Below are 23,131 nucleotides of genomic sequence, written 5' to 3'. Positions count from 1 at the left end.
TCATCTCTGTGGTAACAACACAGATCATCTCCGCCTCCCGTCGTCTGTGATTGGTGAAGAAAGAACGCTGTCCCTGTATTTGTGCATCTGATAGGCTGAAAGGAGCCGTCTGTCTACCGTGCAGCTTCTAAGGGGCGTGGCTCAAACAGCCGTTTGGTTGACTTTGCATCAGGAGGCGTGATAGCAAAATGGTATTTTCTTTTCAAGTTTTCACGGTGGGGACACACTTTACTAAGAAAAACTGGCTCCAGTTCATTCACAATTGATTTATTAATTGTTCCCTGACGCCCCGTTAACAGACCGAACATAAGACAATGCCTAAAAATACCAATTTCTCGGTCTTTTGAAACTTGAACAAATAAGAAATAAATCTCAACATTTAAACATTAAAATATTTACATCAGAGAAAGGCATAATTAATCAGAGTGTATCTTTTCATGTGGAATCATAGCTTATAAAAACATAGGCCCCTGGATGCAGATTTTGTGGGATTCCCAGATTGAAATGGACATAAAATGACTACAAACTATTGTGAGACTATTTGTCTCTTTATGTTCATTTGTATTCCTTTGTAGTCATTTTGTGTCTCTGTGGTCCTTTTTGAATGATTTAATTTATACTCTATCTTCTTTCGGATATTCCCTTATAGACAGTAATAACAACAAGAACATAAAATGAACTGTAATGATTTCCTTCGTGTAGAAATAATCTATCTTCTTTTAAACTCCACGGCTACCCTCCACACATCAGCTCCTTGTCCCAGTGTGATCTCCTCTGGTAGAAACTCAAGCCCCAGCAGAGGTGGAAGGTCTTTCTGCTCCAAATGGCTCTCTAAGGTGCACCTGATGCTGGAAACAGCAGGGAGAGAGGGAGGGCATGAAGAACTGTTAGCACTGAAACCATTGTTTTCACCACAAGCATTCCTATTCACTACCCTGCCCAGCTGCTGCTTCAATAGAAATGACCTGTGGCAGAGAGGATACAACTTAAGCTCCTTTGCCTTGACAGATGGCTGCCTGGAGGGGTCACGCTCTGGTCCTGGAAGTCAAAAGGCTCCAAATCCCATGGGAGAGCCCTGGGTGAGACCTCCACACTTTACTCTGATTAAAGCTGTCTAGAATCAATGGATTCCTTTAGACTCGGGTGTTAATCTTTGAACTGACAATAGGCACACTTATTTCATTCATGAGCTTACAAAAAAATTCTTATTTCTTAAAACACCCTTTGGGTGAACTTTGGAATTAATGTCAATAATTCAAGTGTTTTGGGATTGTTTCACCATTTGGTGTGCTGCCTCCAACAAAAACGAACCTAAACTCACAAATGGTAAATTAGTTGTGTTTTCACCATAAAGGGGTGAATACAAATGGCTTGTGCTTACTCCCAGTGTGGTTGGTAGCCCTGGTCAGGCACAGCGTTGCTTGTCTTTAGCAGCAGAATTTCATGCAGTTCCAGAGAGAAAGCATCAACATCTGTGACAGCGAGGAAAACCTTTAGTCCTTTCCTCTCGTTCTCAGACAGCTTCTGCTGGAACTCTGAAGGTAGTCTCTGGAATGGGTCCTGAAAGATGATCATGATCAAGTGTAATCAAAGTTTAATTCACTTCTTGTATAATAAAAAATATCTACTAGAACTATTACTACTACAAGAAATGTACTGCATAGCAGAAACTGCAGTGAAGACAGAATTCCTCGGATTTTATTGGGGTCAAATTCTGGGCCCCCACCGTGTCAGACAGCACACTTTCAACGGATTACAGCTCAGAAAATTGAACACTCTGTGGTGTTTGGGGTCAGTCACTGGCAGCCTGCGGAAGTCATGGTTGAAAATAGTGACTCAAACACAAATTATGTGGTCACCATGGGTGGAGTTTTGTGGATTTTTAAGTCTGTAAAAGAGCTTCATTTATGCACAGTTTCAGTGTTGTGACTGAAAAATAGCATTGTTCAGTGTTATAATTTTATTTTTTCAGCCACATCCAGTGAAGTCCTCGACTTTTATGAATTTATTGATACCTACTTGCTTTCTGTTGAGAATAAGCTCAGATTTCCAACAAGTCAGGAGCTGCCAGGTGAACACACTGTTTTCCAGTTTGCTTTCTGCAAGACCCTAAAACGAAAATGAAACCGAGAAGTTTAATGTTTTAAAAGACCATTTCATCCTTTGTTTCCTGCATGTTTCAGCCCCTGAATTACAGCTCATGTTTGATGCAAGCTAAAATGATTTTTAATGTATTTTTTCCTACTGCAGCCATTGTCAGTGTTATATTATTGTTGCATGGACCTTAGAGGGAAAGTGGAGATGAGTTTAAACATCTGTACAATAGTACTTGACAATTCAACTTCACTGTGATGGGCTACATAATTTGTGCAAGTTTCAGGAGTCTTCTAATAGATTTTCATATTTTACAGAAATCCATGGAAACCAGAGGATGTCTGGAATGGCAGACAAGATACAGACACATTTCCCAAACACCAGAAACAAAAAATGCATTATGTAAAGTGATTTGGAGCAAATGGAGTAGATGCATTAAAACAAAACCACTGTTATGGTCCCATAAATCTATGTAAAGTAATGTAATAGAGCAGCAGAGAAACTTTCTCTTATTTCATATTTTGGGTCTTGCAGTGTGGCTGAAAAGACAAGAAAGAGGAGTTTTGACAGGGAACTGCTTACAAAATCAGATCAACATAATCACGTTCTTTGCATGGTGGTTGCATTGGAAATAGCTGTGGGTCTGGAGGTTTCTACCTTGGCTACAGTGCTGGAAATCTGTGGGCGCATCTGCAGAGAATCAGTGAGGTAGGACAAAAGTTGACCCTGAGGATCACCGCCCGTCTTGCCAAGGAAGCGAAGGCCAATCTCCACCACAAACACAGCATCACAAACATCTGTGTATGAACGCAGCACTGTTCTCATGGTACTGCTCACGGAACCCTTCAACGGTTCCTGCAATACAGACAGAGGAACTGTCAGTAGTGAGAGGAGTGAGAGGGAAGGAATTTGACCATGAACAAAGTGGCCTCACAAAATCCTACAGGGGAAACTACTGTGAACATTCTTCGGCTGGCATTTGTCTGTTCCAGATGAAAACTTTTGTACCGTGAAATACTAACGTTTCTTAGTAAGTGAAATGGTTTTACCTGACGAATCTTTCCTCTGACCTCGGACAGAACCACAGTGAAATCCTGCAGGTGTCTATTCAGGTACTTCGAAGTGTCCTGGTTTGGATCAAAGAGGACAACAGTGCTAGCAGAGTGTTTTGTATAACCTGGTATCTGCATGCAGTTGTATGATTAGTTTTTTACCGCTTGGATAAGTGGTTTTCCAGCCAGGAAGCGGCGGGCCAGCTGGGTTTGGATTCCTGGCAGGTCGTAGCTCCTGTCTGTTTCCCCGCCTTTCTTCAAGGTGTAGTGACAGTGGGCTAAAACCAAAGGTAGCAGCTCTCTCTCTGGGTTGCACAGGGTCAGCTGGGTTTCTGATATTCTATCCAGTGGAACACTATATTCACTGGGGAAATTAAACAGGAGTAAATATTTTTTTTAAAATCACAGTTTCATGAGCCTGAATGTTTGACAAAAAATCTCAGTTCTCAAGTCCATGCTTGTTCTGGAGCCTCAAAAATAATACAGAAGTTTTGTCATTTGAGTCTGGACAGGGTGTACTGACCTGTCGTCCTGGTGGCTCACTCTCCTGGCCTCTCTCACCAGGCTGTTGTGAGTCTCAGACAGGAAGTCCACCAGAGTTCGGAGACAGGACCCCGGTCCATGTCGGCACGGTGTCAGAAACTCCCCAGAGCTCTCGGCTGTCAGCTCCTTCTCACACAAGTTCACATCCACACCCAAGTCTGCTGCTATATATACACACAGACATGGGAGAAAGTAAAGGACCACACCACATACAATGAATCTCTTGCTTAACTCTAATTAACTGCATGGTTATTATTTTTCTTTTGTAATTCAGTCTCAGTTTGCTGATTATGCTTTTATTCAATACCAATTAATCCAGAATATTCATTAAATAAACACAGAATAATGCGAAAGTCTCTGTATTCTGACAAAAATGTCTTACATTATTCTAAAATAAGAGACACAATGTGATGTTTCCATCATTTCACTACATATTATGATACCAAACCCTGAAGACTTCAGACTGTTTACCCTAAACACTGATGTCAAAGTGGAAGACTGCTTCTAAAGTGAGATTTAAGCACTGAATGGCCTGTTTAAAATAATAACTCCAATCATTTCAAATTGTTTAAAAAAGTGCTGACCATACATTTCACTAAAAATGTCACATTTGATCCCAACTTTCTTTTTCATCATGTCACTAGGCTGGTCTCGCTTTTATTAACTTCCATTAAACATATGCTCAGTTTTAAAGGCACATAAATTGTCTTAAAGAAATAATGTTTAACTGAGTCAGTTTCTTTTTGTACATTAAAACATTCGAGTTAATTGTTAACAGGGACATGCTTACAGTTGTTTGCCACCTCTGCTCGGAGGCAGTTCCACACTTTGACGAATCTCTCCACTCTCTCGAGCAGCTTCTTCTTCTGGTATCCTGATGAGGATAATGAGGAAACTCAGGTTGTGTAAGAGTGTGTCTGTACGTGTGTGAGATGCTTGCAGTGGGGTTTTTCTTTACTCTTTCATTTCTGATATTGTACAATCTATTATAAATGAAAAATTGATGTACCTGCTGGTATCTGTTGTAACATCTGTGCAATGGTCTGAGATGCAGAGCCTGATGTCAGAGGGAACACCCTCAGCAGGTCTGAGAGTAAAGCAGCCAGCTCAGGTAGGTGGTGTAACTGTCTCACACAGTGGATCTGGGACAAACACACACACACAAAGAAAATCAGTACAACACTTTAAATTAAACTAAAATTAGGCTCCAAAAACAACATTTCATCAATGTCACATAACCCGAGTTTGAGGACAGCCGTGGAGTAACAGGAGGAGGTGACCAGACTTTAGCTGGTGACCACTGAAGTTCATTATGAGAAACCTCAGATCAGTGTGCATCAGCCCGATTATCCTCCACTGTGTCCCCAGTCTTTGTCAGAAAAGGGATTTCACATGCCACTGATGAAGATCGGTACCTTCCTGAGGAACACGATCAGCAGAGGTAAAGAGCTGCGTCCTTGTGCTTCTCCCACCAACTGAGAAAATCGCTCCACTGTCATTATCTGAGGGAGAGTCCAGAAGGAGGAGCGATGTGTCGGGCAGTCCGAGGGGAGGGACAACATGTTCCCAGGATCCCCATAGAGAAGATTCATCAGGGGGCTTCCAGCAAGTCTGTCATCAGCAGCGATTCTGTCCTGAGCTTCAGCCAGATTCTGCTGCAAATTCTGAAAGCATGCACATAAAGGGAACAAGATTTTATCACCATGTAGCACAAAACGAAATGTAAGCATTGATTCAACCAATCAACCAATGGACTACTTGTAAAACAGTGTATTCCTTACTTGAAGCACTGGGTTGATGGCAGAATCACAGACGAGCTTCTCCCACTGCTGCCGTCCTTGTCTGGAGGACAGATCAGGTTGTGCACGGTGGGAACCTTTGATAACATTCAGCAGAGTCAATGTCACATGTTTTTTTACTTAAACAACAGAAGCAGCACCCTGAAAGTCGTTGGAAAGTCAGTATCACCTGTAGTGAATTCTGTGCAGACATTGAGAATCAAATGCACTGTAACCGCTGTGCTGTCCATGTTCTGGTTCAAAGCCTTCCCCAGCACACTCATGTCCTTTTCCAGGTGGTCCCACAGGAAGTTGAAAACATTTGTCGGCCTGGGGTGGATCATGTCTTCGACTCCCTGCAACACCAAAAAACACAGGAATGTATCACCTGTAGCACCAGACTTTACCTGACATGTAAAGTCTGGTGCATATTTAGGTGAAGTCTCACTCTCTGATTTCTTATGGTGCCTTGAAGCATGGCGAGGTGAGTCAGCAGCCGCAGGACACAGGACTGAGCGGAAGTCATCTGTCTTTCAGGGGCTTCAGACCTCCGATCAGCGTCTCCTAATATGTGTCCTGTCCGAGTTTGATCTCTGAAATTTCAAACAAATTTAGAAAGAACACAAATGAAATCAAACACAAATACTTGACTGAGAAAATACCGTCACAAAGCTGCTTACTTAAACAGGTTAATACCTGTGATGTGTCTCACGAGTAAACCCGCTGACTGGACTATGGTTTTGTCCACCAATTGGAAGTCCACAGTCAGGACATGTAGATACAACCATCGGTTTACCACACTGTGAAAATACAGAAGCATATCATGTATTATTTAATTATTTTTATTTTTTTTATTTTATTCTCAATATTTGATGAAGGGACACACAGAAAACAAGCTCATACCTCTCCCACAAAGCATACGTGTCCATTGGCACAGGCTAAAAATGATGAGAACGACATTAGAAATATCCTGATGGACTATTCATAAAGAACTGCTGATGAGAAAAACAACCTAAAGCTTCACAATGTAAAATACTTACTGTACATCTCTAGTTTCTTCTCTCCTCTCAACCACTGTCTGGCTTCACTTCTGTGATCAGCCGGCATGGTTGGCAGAAAGGAAGCCTCGTAAGAAAAATTTGAGTTGAATTAATATTCTGCATTCATGGCAAACAGATGAAAGCATGAGTAGCATATGTTATTGTCAGTTTTTAGTTTTATCTGGAAATTTATCCAAGTAAAAGTAACAGAGATAATGAACTGTGCTGTAGCATGAGGAGAGTTTACTGTCAACTAAGGCGATCGCCGTATTTTGGACGTACTGCTGCAAAACATTCTAAGGAAAAATATGAAACAAAAAGGGTCCCTTTCAAAGATTTAAGTAAAAATAGTTAGAACCTGAAAAACTGAAGCAGACTTTTAGTGCCTATTCTGGACCTAAGTGCTAAAAATACTCTCAGACTGAGGCAACCCTAATGACACAATCCGAGGTGGTCCTTAAACAGCTCAGAAAAATTACAGTTTAAGCATCGTCGAGACCTCCAGGTCAGCTACTTCATGCTTGTCAGTCATTAGGGTTGTTTTCTCTGACTTCAGAAGAACTCGCCGTGACGAGTAAACTGACACTCGTGTAAAATCAGTGGATTGTCCCTTTAAATACGAGATAGCATGAAGCAAAAGTAAAACATACAGCCCAAGGTAAGAAGTGTCTTACTATAACGTTCTGAGGCTGAGAGGCTATCTGGTAGAGAGGACCCAGTAAAGAATTTCCACTGAAGACCACAGAATCCAGATGGACCAGCAGCTCCAGCAGGGTTTGTCTCTGAGCTGAAAGATTTGCGTTGATGTGGAGACACGAACCCGGTCCACCAATGTGATTCAACAGAAGTGAAGAGCAGAACTCCCTGAACTCCTTTGATCCGATATTTTTGAGGAGCTCTTCCAGTCTTGCTGTGACCTGTAAGTTCATATAAAGCCACATGTCAAAAAGAAAAAAGTTCAAACACAAAGCTCAAATTGATTCGGCAATTTGAACGTTAAAATCAAGACTTTTCACTAACAGTTTCCACTATTTGCCCTCAGCATTAGACATCCTGCACACTGACCTGTGAGGAAGGATGTGTGTTGACGTCAGGTGATTTGTAGAGGCAGGTGATGTGTCTGAACAAGGCCAGGGCCAGAAGGCTGATCTGAGAACGTCCCAGTTTCTATAGAGAAAATATTAAACAACGGAGATCACATCCTAAATGAGTTGATGAAACAATAATAACAACAGAATTTTGCTTCAGCAAAGTAGTTTGAACATGTCCAGAAAAATGGAATGATCATAACATCTTATTACAGGGTTTTGTTTTAGATGGGAAGTAAACAGTGGAAGGCCTTATAATAAAGCACAGCTGCAATTATAAAAAATATATGAGTCTTTATAAGCAAAGGTTGTAATTGTTAATAAATACTATTAATAAAAGCTTAAACAGTTTCTTATATCTGCTCACAACTGCAGTACAATGAGTAATAATGAGCAACCATTCATTCAGTGTTAACATAGTGCTTAGAAATGCAAAACTGCGGGATTTAATGATAGTGTTACCACATATCAGTACAGTGTGCCATTGATGAACTGATTGGCAAATGTTTTTTTTTTTTTCAGTCACATAGGCTCTCTGACCTCTAGTGGTCATTTTGAGACTTGACGGCGCTGACTGACACTGAAGCAGGATCATTAACTGGCCTTTTCTCTGCTGCTGCACCTCTGAACTGTGTCCACTGCTCATAAATCTCATTATCTAAACATTCTCCTCAGTTTCTCTGTGAACTCTGGAGTCACGCTCTGACCTGCAGTTCTGTCATGAAGGCGTCTGATCTGTTCTCCAGCAGAACCTGGGTCATGGCATCTCTCACAGCTCGGTAAGGCGTCCCACAGCAGAGGAACTGGTCCACATTAGTCGCTATCATCCCCTTTGAGAAAAAAAGAACATTTTAGTGTTTCACTTTGTTTTCATTCTAAATAAATCTCTAAGCTTGTTCTCCTTTCAATCAACAATTAATCAGTTCACTGGGAAAATAACCAACAGATGAATTGATAATGAATATAATTCTTAGCTGCAGTTCTAAACATACACTTAAAAATATCAGCAAAGTAGAACAGCACATACCAGCTCATGTTAGGAGAAATGCTGCTCAAATACATGGTCTTTTATCAAGAAAAGCATAAACTCCTATAATCCATAAGAAAGAGTGATGCAGCCTTTCTGCTGCAGGAATGGACGAGCATTAGGTCAAACACACAATGGCTTTTTACTTTTTACTCTGCATGAGAATATGAATGTGGACACGTATTAAAAAAGGTTTTATCTGTACTGAAGCTCTTTTGGAGAGAGAACCAAAGCGACTTCAGATGGTTTTCTTTTGTGATGATAAATAAAATGTCACAGTGACGAGAGAAAACACCATGGCTGGTTTGAAGGAATACTGTCAGAATTACTTTCCTCACTTTGGCAGCATCTTTACCTGAAGTCGAATGAGATCTGCAGGGAAAACCCATCTCCAGGCTGGACTATTCATCAGGGACAGTATGCAGTCCATTCCAGAGAGTCTGTGGAGAGCTCGCAGCAGGTAAACCCTGTGCCAGTCATTACCACAGTACTCACACACTGCCCTCACCTGCAGAAGGTACTGAGCCTCCACTGCATCTCGCCTGCCTGCATTTCAAAAAGAAACAACAAAAAATCTTTTAATGTTTATCTCTACTGCACACTTGGTGAAATGTCAGTTAAGTAACTGATCTCAGTTCAGCAAAGTTCACACACCCTGAAATGTGGCTTTCTCCAGCAGCTGGGCTGCAGTGCTCATGCATATTCTCAGCCTGGCTATGTTGAGCAGGAACTCTGCCGGGTCTTCCCGTCTGTCTGGAGTCTGCATCCTGGCAATCCTGCTCAGGAACCTGATTTCTGCCTGCCTTTGTTTCTCTCCACTCTCTTCTACTTGTTTTGCATCTGAGCACAACAGAGAGTCCTGTGAATAATTTAAAAAGATGCAGTTAATTGTTGGTTGAAGATTCTCAGGTGCAAAAGATGTTTTTATTTCAGGCAGCAACCGCAGCTATTTGCTTGGAATAAATAGAATAGATTAAGAATCTGTAGAGAACATCTACAGTGATCTACATAAACAGAAATAAACAATTTTAAGATGATAATGTAGATGCAGAAAGCACCCGTGGCAACGTGTTTATGTCTTCTACCTGGAAACAGTTGACAAACAGCAGGTAGAGTTCAGTGCGGTCTTCTCTGTCCAGAAGGTTCTCCTCCAGATTCTTCAGGTAGGTCTGAATGTGAGCCTTGACCTCATCAAAACTGAAAGATGTACGACAGTGTCTTTACTTTCGCTACAGTAACTACAAGTTTGTGATACTCAGACTTTAAGGGCAAATTCTATACTTGGAGTTTCTTAATATGGTGGTCTTTTAAATGAGCAAAGAGTTTGAGTACTTCCTCCACCCATGCTTGCTGGGATTCATGCCCCCACCTGTACTGCAGCAAAAGTTTTGGCAGCACGGATCGGACCACCGGATTGTTATCCACACACTCCAGGAAAGGAGTGAGCTCTCTGGTTCTGTACACATCTCCTGCAGCACACAAAAGAACCCATGGGTGAACAACCATCATCAAAGGGTCATATGGTATTTAGTTAAAACCGTGCGCTTTCACTGACCGTTAGAAGAGACGAGCAAAGAGAAGAGGAGCTCCACCACTCCCTCTCCAGGTTTCTGGCCCTCTGACAGACAGAACCTGGACACCACCTCCAGGAAGAAGGAGTTACAGCAGCCCCTGATGGCTGCATGCTGCTGAAGGGCTGAGCTGAGCCATGAAAACAAAGGATTGTTATGGTTAGAATGCAGAGTTTCCAACGATGGATTCTGACTAAATGACTCACCACATTTCTATAATTACTGTTCGTTATTTTTCCCAACTCACTTGACGGTGTGAGAAACAGTCGGCTCAAAGTTGGCTGGCACATCTGCCCTGCATTTAGGGCAAGAACGTCTGTGTGGCTGAATGCAGAGCTGGAGGCATGGCAGACAGAAGACGTGCTGGCAGGGAAGAACCGACGGCTCTTTGAGCTCCAACAAGCAAACTGGACAGGAAATGCCAAACCTTTACAAAGAAATATCATGAGAGATTTGATTATGGCTCTGCGATTGAAGTAATATTCATTATCTTATTTTGTATATTACAAAACATTTTGTTATATCTTATGTAAAATAATTTTGCTTAAAATAGTAATAGTGAGATGTTGTTACTTGTTTCAGATACATTGTTCAAATGAATTTGTGAAACTGTGTTTGACCTAAGAGTTTGGGACTTGTTAAGATGGACATATGGACATGAAAAATGGACATTAAAAGCAGAGTCTGACCTCAGATCCCTGCTGATGCACTCATCGTGGAAAGAATTGAGGATGCGGATCAGCTGCTGCAGTGTGTCCAGGCTCCTTACATCAGGTGATTCCTGCATCAGCTGTGAGAAAACCAGAAAAAAAATGAAAACGTCTTGTTTTTTTCATGTCCCACCCATCTGACCTTATATATTTCACTTTTGTTGCTCATGTCAAACTGTTGAGGACAACTGTTTTTCTTGTCCTTAGTAAGAAATCTTTTGTCCTTTCTGGGTCTAGATATCGTTTTATTTCTACTGCAAATTTCCTTTAGTGGGCATTCCCACTGCTAATGCTCAAGTAAAATGAGACTGTGTCTGCAACAATGATAAAGAATTAATAAATATTTATAAAAAAATACATTAACCTTTGTGGAAACACAGTAGAGATGAGACAACATATCTCAGGATACAGGAAACCCTAGTTGATAATATCAAGACAAAAACAGAGAAAAAAAGCATTTTACGTACGATCAGATGAAGGCTGCAGTGTCTGAGAGCCAGTTCTTTCAATCGCAGGTCATTCTCTTTAACTTGAAAAACAATGTGCTGAATGAAAGATGCAACAATGAGCATCCCATACCACAGCGACCTGAATGGGCAGATGAGACTGTAAATAAACTTCAGACACAGAATACCTTTTTTTAAAAACTGTACATCTTGCCAGACTCACCTGATGGAGTCCAGGTGTTGCAGGCAGCCAGCGCTGCAGAGGGTTCTGTATTTCTGACTAAACGCTCTGTCGAGACAAGGCTGCAAAAACTCCACTCTGCTCACAAAGGACTCGCACTCTTGCTGCGACGTCACAGTGAGTAGTTTGGTCTGCTCTACACAGACACCAAGAGCTAAAATATCCTCCACCTGCCGACAGCAAGAACAGATATCATGCCGAGGCACAGTTTAAGATTATAACATGTTGATGTTTTATTGTTAGTGTCTTAATAATTACAGGATGCTTTTATGTTGATGTTAGACATGCAAAGATTAGCATGTTAGCATTCTACATTATCACTAGTCTGACAGTATACATAAGTGCTGACAGGACATCTGTATATCCCATCAGCCATTATGATGAGGTTATGTAAAATTAAGCCAACAGGTTAATCTCACCATTTCTTGGGACGCCCTCTTTGACCCCTGCTGAAAGACACTGGTGGCTAGCTGAGGCTGCAGCAGAAACATGTGGCAGAGAGTGTCCAGTCTGGGGGCAAAATGTTTGGCAGCAGCCATTATCCAGGCAGGAGAGAGGTCAGGAGTGGCACCCATGGAAGTCTGAAGCTCAGACACACAGCCCAACATGGCCCTGGTGAACACCTGTATGTGACAAGTGGAGATGAGTGGCTGTTCCCAAAATGTTTTTCTTAAATGTCTGACTCATAATGTCTGTACCCTAAGCTCATCCTTTGACTTGATCTTCAGAGAAAGCAGCAGAAAGTCTCGCAGATAGTGATGGCTATACTCCAATCGCTCCCCGTCCGTGAGTTTCTGGAAGTGGCTGCCCAGGCTGCTGTTGTTGAAGGTGCTCACGAACTGGCGAATCCTCTCTGTACCATCCTCTTCAGTTACTAAGGAACAGATAAAAGATCCAGAAAATGATTTTTTTTTAAACCTATTATATCCACAAAGCATTGAGTTTAAATATATATTTTTTTTATTTAAAAACTCTGTGAGACCTGGACAAACCTGGCATAAATTCAGATTCCTCCCACAGGCTTTCCAGGTGCCTTCTGATGAGCCAGCTGAACGGGGCAGAGCAGGGTTGCTCTTCACCATCCAACATGAAGTAGTGCTGCACAAGCACCTCCTGGTCTGCCTCACTAAAAATATAATAATCAAAGAACAATTATGCCTTTTGTTGATTAAAGTAACTGTGAGAATTATACAGAACAAGTAATACACAATACCTTGGTTTTTGGAGAGGTGTTAGGTCTAAAATCTGTGAATCTGCCAGGATGTCCACCCACAGGTTTATCAGGCCCTGACTGAGCCTTTGATCAGAGAGCAGGTCCAGATTTGCATACCTGTCCATAACCTCCAACAGACTAGCCAAGAACGGAGTCACGGTAGACTGAAGACAGCGCCACAGGGTATGTCTACCGGATAAAGATAGGACAGGACCGGACGTTTGATTGACTCCTTGATCGCCACAATTCCACTAGAAATCTCTTCAAGGCCACATAACCCCACCAAGACTGTAGAATCCTCTAATTTATTTTCCATTAATTTAATAGTGGAAAATATTGTGGCAAAAGGCAAAAGGACGATTACTCTTAACTGAGCTAATTACCATATGTCACAAAGATTTTTGCACAGTTGATCCTCACATTTGAGGGGATTTTACCTCAGAGTTCCCCCCTCTTGTAGAGCCTGCCGTTTGTTGGCTTCTTTGCGCACCCACTCCTTGGGAGAGTCCATCATTTCTTCTCTCTGTGCCAAGGCCTCAGCCAGTCTACTCAATAACACCCTCTGAAAGCGAGCTTTAATGAAGATTGGAGTTTTATCAGAAACAACTGAAGATGCAACAAAAATGAGAGTATTTGCTCTACATCACAGGAAGATGGTGGTGGCTAACGGATCACTCACACAGAGTGTGATCAACACATCCTCTCTGCAGATGCAGTGAGGTTTATTCCTGATAAAGTGTATAACTTCTCAAAACTTTATTGATCAATCCAGTGGGATTACTGAAGTGTTTAAATATGAATAAAAAGAGGAATGTGTCTGAAAACAAAATTATTATAACTTTATGGGCAACAGTGTACATCAAGTGAAATGAATAGTGGAGATTTACCTCCTATGTGGCCTTGACCAGTTCCCAGAAGAGTCAGAAGGATGTGCATCCGCTGCATGCTTCGTGATCTCATGCCATTGGAGTCCCTCAGCAAACCCACAGCTTTTTGGATACAGGATCTCACTAAGGATAGGCTGTGGAGGTGGACCCTATCTGCCTGTAAGCAATTCAATTTCATTTGAGTAACATTTTAAATCAAGATTCGTTTATAAACACATATAAAGGAACCTTAGTTTTTATATACCTGAGAATCCTTCCTTTCCCTCACTGTTTCTCCATCTTCATGGTCTTTTAGTAGAGATCAACAATACAATAAAACAGTAAAATTAATTTAAAGAACAATAAACCATTTTCTTTCCCATATGTAATATAATACACACTTTTTAATGGCCAGTTTCTACCTGACAGTGCAGGGTTGAGCAGGTTGCTAATGAGAGTTCCACAGAAACCCAGCAGGTTCAGGCTCATGTCCTCTGAATCCCTCAGGTCATCAATATGCACTGACTGCCAGACTCCTTTGATGAGAAAGCCAAACACGGTTTTAATCTTGTTGTACATCATGGGTAATGCAGTCAGCAAATAACTGTATTGCAACAATGATCATATTCCACTCAGTGCTGACCTCCTTGGAAACCAATGTACTGAGAATTACTTGGGATCCTAGAAACCTTCACAGTGAAAAGCACCCAACAGGTGTGATCCTCCAGTGACATCAGGTAATTCATGGTGCAATATCTGTTGGCAGATGGAATCATAAACACATCTGAAACATGATGTCCTTTTCCCACTTTGCTTTGCTGCACTATGCATACAATCAGATCTCTTGACAATGAGCCCTACTTTGCTGATGCTATGAGCTCGTCACTGCAGTGGGATTCCTCAAGGTCCATCTGGATTAACAGGATGTGAAGAGAGTGGTCAGCATTTTGAAGGAAGCCTCTGGCATAGAAAGGAGAGTAAGATAAATATTAAAACCCAAAACTAAAATAAGATGACATGCTGTTGTTGTCTGAATAGTTTGTACCGCATCTTGTTGCAGAAGGAAACTTCAGTGTCAAACTGGTGAAGCGAGAGCAGGAGGATCCTGTCTGAACGCAGTCCTAGCGCATTGGCTACAACCTTGACATCTGATCTGGTTAACAAGCTGGAGAATGTAGTTATCTAAACAAAACCACAGAGCAGGAAGTGATGTCAATTTGTAAAGACTGAAAAGAAATTACAAAAACAAAATTGGAACAGTGTTCTGTTGCCTACCTCTACAAACTTGGTGGACCCCTGAGTCTTGTTCAGGCAATCTTCCAGGAAATCCTGGAGCGAGTGGTGATGTTGTTGCTGGAAGTACATTCTCTGGAGTCTCTCCCTCTCCTGGTTTGCTAAATCTGAATACTTGAGCCTCACCACAGCATCAGGGGTGGCACAGTTCAACAAGAGACACTTGGCTGAATCGAAGACGTCTTCCTCATCTTCCCCAGCAGACCCAACACTGTTTTCTGTCTCCATCATGTCTTCACTCTCAGACATCACTTTATTCTCATCACAATCCTCAGTGGATTCATCATCATTCTTTTCCACTGACTCAGTTTCTTGCTCTATTCCAGCAATCTCCATGTCCACTGCATCACCAAACTGGTCATCCTTCTCATCAGTTACCTCTTTCTCGCCATTAACATTTGAGTCAGGTGTTTCGTTTGGCTCATCTTTTTCCAGTGAGTCACCATTTTCATCCGGCTGATGCTGTCGTCCTGTACTGTCTTCAACTTTTTGTGCTCTCCTTTCAAGTGCTTGCAAAAGAGCACTGGCACAGGCATCACCATGGAAGCCAACAAAAATTTCAGACAGTTCGAAATCTGATGTGGCCTCACGTGATGTGGAGAATTCCTTCACCCATTCCTTTAGTTTGTGAAGAACCCTGTGCTGCCATGGCTCCAGATCAGTACTCCTATCCAGCCTGTGTTTCTCAAGCCTGTTGATGAGGGGCACGGGAAAGTGCTCATAGACCTTCTTCTGGTCCTCCACTACTACCAGTCTGAAGCTTGTGTGGACACGACATTTAACTCTGTGGGAACCAAGACCTAGATCAACATATTGCTGATTACTGAGGTAAACATAGTACTGGTTCAAGGCATCATACAGGCTTTCATAAAGATTCTGCATGTTGAGGAGGATGACAGTGCGACCAGTCTCCATGCATATTTTCACTCGGTTCACATTACGGCAGATTTGGGCATATTCCTGGTCCTTTGGGAATCCCGAGCCAAAGACTATTTCAGGCTGTGTGTAGTCCCCTTTGGCGAAGACATGTTGCTGAAGGATATGGAGAGCTGCATTGTTGGTGGTCAGCAAAAGGAGGTAACGGCTCTCCTGGCTGGTGTCATGATCAAGATTCTTTTTCACCATTTGCAAGGTGCTTGGTCTGGGAATTTCTGTAAGGTTTTGGAGAACCTCTTGGAAAAATACAACAGGGTCAAAATCCTCTGGCTGTCCACTGAAGTTACACAAGATGGCCTCCGCTAACTGTCCAACATCTGGCTCTTGGTGTGTGGATCTGACTGTGGCAAAGAGCATTTTGATGAGGCTGTAATAGTCCCTTAGACCAAAGAACTGATTCTTTGAGGTCTCATTGCAAATGCTCAAGAAGGCCTTCGCCAAAGGTGGGAAGAGGTGTGTGATTTTCAGAAGAATCTGATTGGAAGATGAACAGATTCCCTTGGCAGTTTCCACAAGTTCATCCTCACTAGGATCCCATCTGGACACAAATATTCCTCTGTTCATCTTTGCTGGGTCAAGAGCCCAGTTGGAGATGCCAACAAAGCCAACCTTCATGTGCGGATCTGGCTTGTCACTGTCAATGCATCCATCCTCCAAAAGAGGATGGAGGGTCTTCAGGGGCATCTGAGGAGAATCTTCTGCTAGTCCAATCTCATCAAGCACCACCACTGATACATACTCATCCATGTTTTTGTCCTTTTGAAACCGAGCACAGTTCCTGAATGTCCCTATGATGCCCTCTGGACTGGAGTGAGGACTGCACTGGAAGGAGACCATGTGAACTTGCTTCAGTTTCTTGAATAGTTCCCAGTGGGAGCTTTGGCCCTGCATAGCATCAGCAACCACTGTTTTAGCAAGTGACTTGGAGCTGCCTGGCTTACCAACCAGAAAAAGTGGGATCCTGAGCTCAATGCAAACCACCATGAGAAACACATTCTCTTTGAGAGCAACATTTTTGGCTATGGTCTCCCTTGTCTGTATGTTCTGCAGGAAGAAGTCTTGACAGGATGAGATCTCTGCCTGCAATGCTGTTGAAGAACAAAAAGGCTCTGGAAAGTGCCGACAAATTACAGAAAGGTACTTCTCTTTGTCCACCAGAGATGGGTAGTAGCAGACACCAACTGCAAGGATCAGGCACTTCAGTGTTTTATGAGTTTCACTGAGACAAGAGCAGTTGCTGAAAATGACCTGACCATGCTGGTAAAACCAAACTAGCACTGTCATAGACCTCTCCACATCCCTGAGGCTCACGAAGCTACATTCATTTTTCCGACTTCGCATGTATTTCTGGGAGGCTGCCAGCACATTTGAAATGATGCTCTTGCAGACCACTGGTAAGGAATGGTCATCAACTTTCTTCTGGACAATCTGTTTGATGTAGGAAAGTTCAGTTGAGTCACTCAACTGACCAAAATCCCACACCAAAGAAGCCATGCTTGGTGGCAGAGGATGAACTCTGTACACCAGTTGCCTCAGGGGGACGTTGCCAAGGCGGTCTTCTGTTTCATCTGCCTTCACCCTGTATCCTAATCCTGCACGTTCCAAACGTTCCACCATTTCAGGTGAGTGCTTCCTGTAAGGATTGCAAGCAGCTATTATTTTTAAGCCACTGTCTGCTTTCAGAGGTTTCCCTTTCACTGACTGGTCACACAGGATTTCCTTGATGGCAAAAATGGCCTCTGTGGTGTTAGCTTCATCAAAGAACAAAATGGTGTCTAGTTTGTGTATTCTACGGTTCTTCTCAGCAAGTGTCTCTGCCTCCCTCACTTTTCTGTAGATCATCTCTGCTGTAGTGCCACCATGTACTTTGACAAGTACCATGTTCTCCACTGGTCTTTCCTCTCTCTGCAGAGCACAAAGGAAACTGACTAATCTGGTTTTTCCACAGCCAGTTTCTCCCATGATGACAACTGGAATCCCACACCGGAATCTCATGTTTATGGCCAACATCTTCATCACATTGTCAGCAGTGAGCTCATATGATGGGTCTGGATCAAATTTGTTGTCCATAATCCCTTTCTTTGCACCAACAACACATGAAATCCTTTTGATTTTGTTTTGTCGGGGCAACTGATCAAAGTTTTCAGTGAGAGAGATCCTTTGCTGTTCCAAGCCTTGAAAAAGTTCTTCTGTCATCACATCTTCTATCAGGACCTTTTTGCTGTGAGGATCAACTGCACTCAATGTGCTTCGCCTTTGACATGTCTTCACATTAAAGCCCAGAAAAGACATTGAGAATCGGTCTGCATTGAAGAAAATGTATGGATGAGGCTCATTTTCCCAACGCTTGCGAATTGTCAGATGGGCAAGAAGGTCATCTTCCAGACTGCTTTCAATACGTGGCACGGGGCTTTCATCAGATGTGTTCAGTGAAGGCGTAGCAAAATCTCTTGCCATTAGAATCATGAACTTCACAATGAAGTTCTTGAAACCTGGTAGCTGGTCAGCCAGATAGTCTGGATCACAGAAAACTGAGTTCTCACAGTCTTTCAGCTGCACATTGAGGAACCAGGAGAAGTTCTTCAGCTCAGCCCAAGATGGATCTTGCATTCCACAGTAGAACAGGAGGTATTTGAGACAATCCATGGGATCCCCACGTCTGGATCCTTCTTGGTAGTTAAAATGATCCAGATTCTGATTGTTTTCGTAGAGCTTTAAGTACTGATAGGGTCTTTGAATCCCCTCACTGCAAAATTCCTGTTCATCCATGAGTGGATCAAAGGCCTGTTTTGTTAAAACCCCTCGATTCGCCAGCAACTGCTTCACCTCTTTTGGGGGTCTACAGTGGATGGTAGGCAGAATGTCTAGAAGTCCAAGCCTCATCTGTATGAGCAAATTAAACAAGTATATTATAACCTATAAAACCTTATAAACTGCAAAAAAAGTTATGATCTGAAAAAGACATTGCTACCTCTTTAGGCTGGTTTTGAGGGGGTGTGTATGGGTTCAGGACCTCAACAGTGATCAAGTGAGTTACATTCCTTCGCCACAGCATGCCATGACTGTCACTCAAACAGCCCAGAACTAACAGATGAAACAGGAGTTCTTCCAGGCCTGAACGAACCTGACAGATATCAAAAGGGACAAAGAATACAGACCTTAGACTTAAGTACAACCACCACCAGAACAAGCTGTCTGCAGTGATAAAGGTTTGTATACTTACTCCAGCAGTGTCAATGTGGAGGAGTACAGGGTCCTGCTCTCTCAAGGTTGCCATCTTCTCTGAAAGGCTCTCAATCAAGGAGTCTATATCAACATGTGGCTCAATCAGTCTGATCCTGATGTGTTTTGCTCTGGGAGCTTTCTGTTGGAACTTCTCAAACAAACGATCCACATAAAGGGATTTTCCTATTGATAGGTAAAAGATGCATTCTATCAAGAAAATTATTGTGTAAAATAATTTGAAACAAATTCCATTATTGCCACAATTCTGTAAGAATTTTCATAATGGCATGCTAATTGTGGTTATCCTTACCAACTGCAGGACGTACAGATGACAGCATCCAGACTGACAGCTGATCTGGAGAAACCAGTGCAGCAGGGTTTTGCTGGAGTGCGTTTTGTGTGAAGTGGTGATGCAGATATTTCCTGGCAGTCTCTGCTGTTAGACTCACACCAGCCTGTACTTTATCACTGCTGAAGAAAGACGGCACATATCTGTGCTGATGCCCAACTGGACTGACTATTACCAAACGATATTGTGGGTTGGCACTTCCCTCAAGGGCCTGAAAGAGCTCCCCCAAGGCCACACTGACATCATATCCCAGCAGCCCTGGATTGACAAGAGAATATATCTTCTGACAGTTTGTTTTGGAACCTGGGCCAAGAGCTCGGCGGATAAAGATTTCCACCTCTTCCTCTGTGGTCTCCTCTCTGCAGACTAGAACCTCATCAGTAGATGGCAGAGGCTGCTCTGGACTCTTCATGTAAAAAGACAGGACGGTGGTAAAAACATCTGCACTGGGACAAAGCAAAAGATTTGGCTTTCCCTCCTGGAGAAGCGGTGGAAGGTTCCTGATCATGTGTTGCTGGTTCATTTCAGAGAGGCATGAGAGGAAGTGGGCCAGAGTTGAGATGTCCAGGAACTCACTGAGGTAATGTGCCATGTCTTTCTTGAATAGCCTCCAGAGGTTTTCAAGACTGTCCTCACCATGCTTCCTGATGTCATCATTATCACATTTCATGACACTATGATCTTCATCCTCTGAAGAAAACTCCATCAAATCATGAGCCTCTTCTGTATCCTCTTCAGTGTGTCCTGATGAAGCAGGTGTTAAGTCTGCAGAGGGACTGTAATACTGATCTTCATCAGCAAACTCAGCATCTTCCAATTCATCATGCTTTGATATCATACTTGTTGCATTACTGTAAGCCACTCTGATATCAGTTAGGCTGCACTGAGGCTTTATGGGAAAAAGTAAATGCCATACTTGTTGAGGAACTGACGTCTGCCGTTGACACACTTTGTGTATCCAGTAGCACAGGTACACCATCTGCTCTGAGGTGTAGTGATTCAGCAAGCTGAACTTGAAGCGCATCTCACTGATGAAGGAACACCATTCTTTTTGGCAGCTATCCATGGAGTGAGCCAGCTTTTGTAGCTGCTCTGTGAGCTCACCATAGTACGGCATCTCTTTACTCTTCAGGGATAAGAAGGTTACTTTGATGCATGGTTGCTGATGTGGACAGCACTGTACCTCAGCATGCCATTCCCTGAAGAGCATATTGCCAGATGTTTGCATCTGGAGAAGGATGGTGCCAATTCTCTGAACGCCTTCAAAAACCTACAGAACACAGACAGGAGTGCAGGAATTCATACTGTTAATCTCTACAGATAACTTATGAAATCTTTAGGGAGTACCTTGCTCTTTTGATTAAAACTCCAAAAATTCTTTATAATAACAGCAGATCAACAGATCCAGCAGATCAAATAGACAGACAAAGTCAGGAACTAGGCAGGGAAGAAAGGAAAGCACAGCAAATGAAGAGCCAGATATTTTTCTCAGAAGCTGGTGGAGTACGAACTGAGTCCAAACACGACCACTGTGTCTACTGGGTGCCTAAACAGGTAACTTTGGAAACAGTTTGAACATTTAAATAACCACTCTGTCAACAGGCCAACACCGTGCAGAAAGTTACACACTTCAATTCAAATCAAATCAAAATTGTGTTTGATAAATACCACTGACCTCTGTGAACCTGTTGACTTGTTCTCTGCCATGCTCCCCTTTGGATGACATGAGCATGAGTTTGTTCTGTAGCTCCAGCAGCTCTTCAAGCTTGTAGCTCTTCTTCTCACTGTCCTTTACCACTGTGACCTGGACCATGTTTTGTAGACACCTCTGCAAACAAGTGGAGATCAGACAAAATGCCACATTAATACCTTTGATTTATCTTTGACATATTGTTTAATGGAAGATTGTCCACTCACCCTCTCTGTGTTTTCATCAGACCATCCTATGTGATACACTCCATGTGCATTAATAGAAGAAGCCAAAGAGAGAGAGGACTGCTCCACAGAGCCGTGGGTTTCCTTCAAGGCTTTCAGCCAGCTCAGCAATCGAGTAGATTCTCTCTGAAAAACAAACCTCGTGGCATGATTTCAATGCCACAGCAAAATCACTTTGTGTGCTGCCTATAAATAATAGAGGAGTAAATACCAATTTGTCTGGAAGCTTCTCATCTCTACTTTGGGTGTCCCACACCTGCCGAGCACACCTCATGAACTCCTCAAAGCCGGCTTGAGAGGAGAGGGAGTAGAGCAGAGGTGCGTAGCCCATCACTGCATCATGGAAACAGGCCACCTGGTCGATCTCTGTGTCGTTCTCTCCAGCAGATATGGAAGCCAAGTCGACATAAACCTTCACATCGCTCATGTCTGTTGATAGAACAGAAAATTTAAGCATGGAGAAAGATTACAAGACTATTTACGTTTTCGCACTAATGTGGAGATTTTTTAAATGGAAGTTCCTCACTCTGAAGGTTCTCTTTGACCCAGGTGACCAGAGACTGGCTCGCTAGAAACTCTTCTAGACACACAGTGTGCTGCTTCGTGACTGTGGAGAGTTGCTGTTTGGCTCGAAACAGGTCATCACTGAGGGAGCCCAGTTCCCTCTGCTTAAAGGTGTCCTCTTCCTGTTAAATAGTTGAGCATATAATACAAGAATTATGAAGAGAAAAAGTGGGTTTGCTTCTGTTCATATTCAAAAAGTAAATCATTATCATGTGAGGCACATTATTTTAAGTGTTTTGACCACAAAGTGTCACTTTTTACCTCCTGCTGTTGATTTCTATTTTGTATTTAACTGTACTTATTTTCAGACGTTGAACAAATGTGTATTCTTACACAAGCGAACACTTTAAAAGGAGAGAATATTAGGAAAAACAATAGCAAAGAAAATACAAATAGCAAAAGTGTGCTGTCTTCTGGGCAGACCACTACTAAATATAACTCAACTCTATTGTAAATACTGTAACTTAAATTTAGTGTAAGATTACACAACCATTACCAGTTGGCTGATAGTGTCAATCTCAGTGAAATTCCCAGAAAGCTTCATTTTTTCAGCGATTTTCAGTATTGCACTGGCTGCTGCCGCTGCCTCATGGAGCTGTGAATACTCCTGGATCAGATCAAGTCTCAGCTCAATCCAGTTCTCCTCAGGTCTGAACTGTCCTGACTCAGAAAACATCTCTGACATGAGACTCAGCTCCTTCTTCAGTAACTTCCCGTCTCCTGGGTCACCGCACTCCACCAAAACCCGATCAAGCTGCTGAAGAGTGATGCTTGCATTTGCTATGCTGACACCAAGCTCAAAGAACTCTGTCAGCAGCGGATTCCAGATGTTTTCGCAGATCTGTTTTAGGGTTACTGGAACGGGAGCTGAGGAGGGCTGCCTCGCTGACGCCAAGGAGGCAGCCCCCTTTGCCCATGAGGACAGAATCAGGTTGCTGTGATGTAGTTTGTACATCTCACTGGCCATTTTCAGGACATTCAGACTGGTGTTATACCAGAGGACCTGAGGGGGACCCATCTTCTTCAACTTTCCTTCAGCATCAAAGGAGTGAACCAGCACCAGTTTGCTCAGGCTCACACTCTGGAGATCTGCACTGTGCTGCTCCTCAAGAGTCGACATTTCAGGAACTGGTTAAATAAAAAACACGTGACTGTAGAAA

The 23,131-nt window shown here is 42.7% G+C and overlaps 1 protein-coding gene across 2 annotated transcripts in view; it reads right to left on the bottom strand.

Annotated features, from left to right (window-relative positions):
* Positions 1 to 246: 246 nt before the first annotated feature.
* The window catches only part of rnf213b (ring finger protein 213b), a 29,472-nt gene continuing 6,587 nt past the window's right edge, over positions 247 to 23,131 (bottom strand). For both annotated transcript variants that reach the window (XM_041066738.1, XM_041066739.1), the window contains 48 exons: positions 22,468 to 23,099; positions 21,934 to 22,093; positions 21,619 to 21,836; positions 21,390 to 21,533; positions 21,148 to 21,300; positions 19,434 to 20,742; positions 19,122 to 19,306; positions 18,870 to 19,022; positions 14,945 to 18,781; positions 14,715 to 14,851; positions 14,531 to 14,629; positions 14,313 to 14,425; positions 14,092 to 14,205; positions 13,935 to 13,978; positions 13,691 to 13,847; positions 13,241 to 13,376; positions 12,804 to 12,992; positions 12,583 to 12,716; positions 12,289 to 12,464; positions 12,010 to 12,213; positions 11,573 to 11,760; positions 11,371 to 11,491; positions 10,883 to 10,983; positions 10,441 to 10,620; positions 10,178 to 10,323; positions 9,992 to 10,091; positions 9,708 to 9,819; positions 9,277 to 9,481; positions 8,978 to 9,168; positions 8,303 to 8,425; positions 7,573 to 7,674; positions 7,182 to 7,424; positions 6,508 to 6,592; positions 6,371 to 6,405; positions 6,164 to 6,267; positions 5,916 to 6,060; positions 5,658 to 5,823; positions 5,471 to 5,565; positions 5,105 to 5,353; positions 4,699 to 4,831; positions 4,480 to 4,563; positions 3,670 to 3,853; positions 3,309 to 3,510; positions 3,144 to 3,221; positions 2,752 to 2,949; positions 2,020 to 2,109; positions 1,382 to 1,560; positions 247 to 848 (listed from right to left, as the gene is read on the bottom strand). In XM_041066738.1, coding sequence (XP_040922672.1) covers positions 710 to 848; positions 1,382 to 1,560; positions 2,020 to 2,109; positions 2,752 to 2,949; positions 3,144 to 3,221; positions 3,309 to 3,510; positions 3,670 to 3,853; positions 4,480 to 4,563; positions 4,699 to 4,831; positions 5,105 to 5,353; positions 5,471 to 5,565; positions 5,658 to 5,823; positions 5,916 to 6,060; positions 6,164 to 6,267; positions 6,371 to 6,405; positions 6,508 to 6,592; positions 7,182 to 7,424; positions 7,573 to 7,674; positions 8,303 to 8,425; positions 8,978 to 9,168; positions 9,277 to 9,481; positions 9,708 to 9,819; positions 9,992 to 10,091; positions 10,178 to 10,323; positions 10,441 to 10,620; positions 10,883 to 10,983; positions 11,371 to 11,491; positions 11,573 to 11,760; positions 12,010 to 12,213; positions 12,289 to 12,464; positions 12,583 to 12,716; positions 12,804 to 12,992; positions 13,241 to 13,376; positions 13,691 to 13,847; positions 13,935 to 13,978; positions 14,092 to 14,205; positions 14,313 to 14,425; positions 14,531 to 14,629; positions 14,715 to 14,851; positions 14,945 to 18,781; positions 18,870 to 19,022; positions 19,122 to 19,306; positions 19,434 to 20,742; positions 21,148 to 21,300; positions 21,390 to 21,533; positions 21,619 to 21,836; positions 21,934 to 22,093; positions 22,468 to 23,099 — 12,272 coding nt within the window. In that variant the 3' untranslated portion in view covers positions 247 to 709. The remainder of the gene's footprint in view (positions 849 to 1,381; positions 1,561 to 2,019; positions 2,110 to 2,751; positions 2,950 to 3,143; positions 3,222 to 3,308; positions 3,511 to 3,669; positions 3,854 to 4,479; positions 4,564 to 4,698; positions 4,832 to 5,104; positions 5,354 to 5,470; positions 5,566 to 5,657; positions 5,824 to 5,915; positions 6,061 to 6,163; positions 6,268 to 6,370; positions 6,406 to 6,507; positions 6,593 to 7,181; positions 7,425 to 7,572; positions 7,675 to 8,302; positions 8,426 to 8,977; positions 9,169 to 9,276; positions 9,482 to 9,707; positions 9,820 to 9,991; positions 10,092 to 10,177; positions 10,324 to 10,440; positions 10,621 to 10,882; positions 10,984 to 11,370; positions 11,492 to 11,572; positions 11,761 to 12,009; positions 12,214 to 12,288; positions 12,465 to 12,582; positions 12,717 to 12,803; positions 12,993 to 13,240; positions 13,377 to 13,690; positions 13,848 to 13,934; positions 13,979 to 14,091; positions 14,206 to 14,312; positions 14,426 to 14,530; positions 14,630 to 14,714; positions 14,852 to 14,944; positions 18,782 to 18,869; positions 19,023 to 19,121; positions 19,307 to 19,433; positions 20,743 to 21,147; positions 21,301 to 21,389; positions 21,534 to 21,618; positions 21,837 to 21,933; positions 22,094 to 22,467; positions 23,100 to 23,131) is intronic.

The sequence above is a fragment of the Toxotes jaculatrix genome, chromosome 21, assembly GCF_017976425.1.
Source record: "Toxotes jaculatrix isolate fToxJac2 chromosome 21, fToxJac2.pri, whole genome shotgun sequence".
In the NCBI taxonomy this organism is placed as follows: domain Eukaryota; kingdom Metazoa; phylum Chordata; class Actinopteri; family Toxotidae; genus Toxotes; species Toxotes jaculatrix.
The sequence above is the reverse complement of the archived record's forward strand: the minus strand, read 5'-3'. Positions and strand labels throughout refer to the sequence as shown.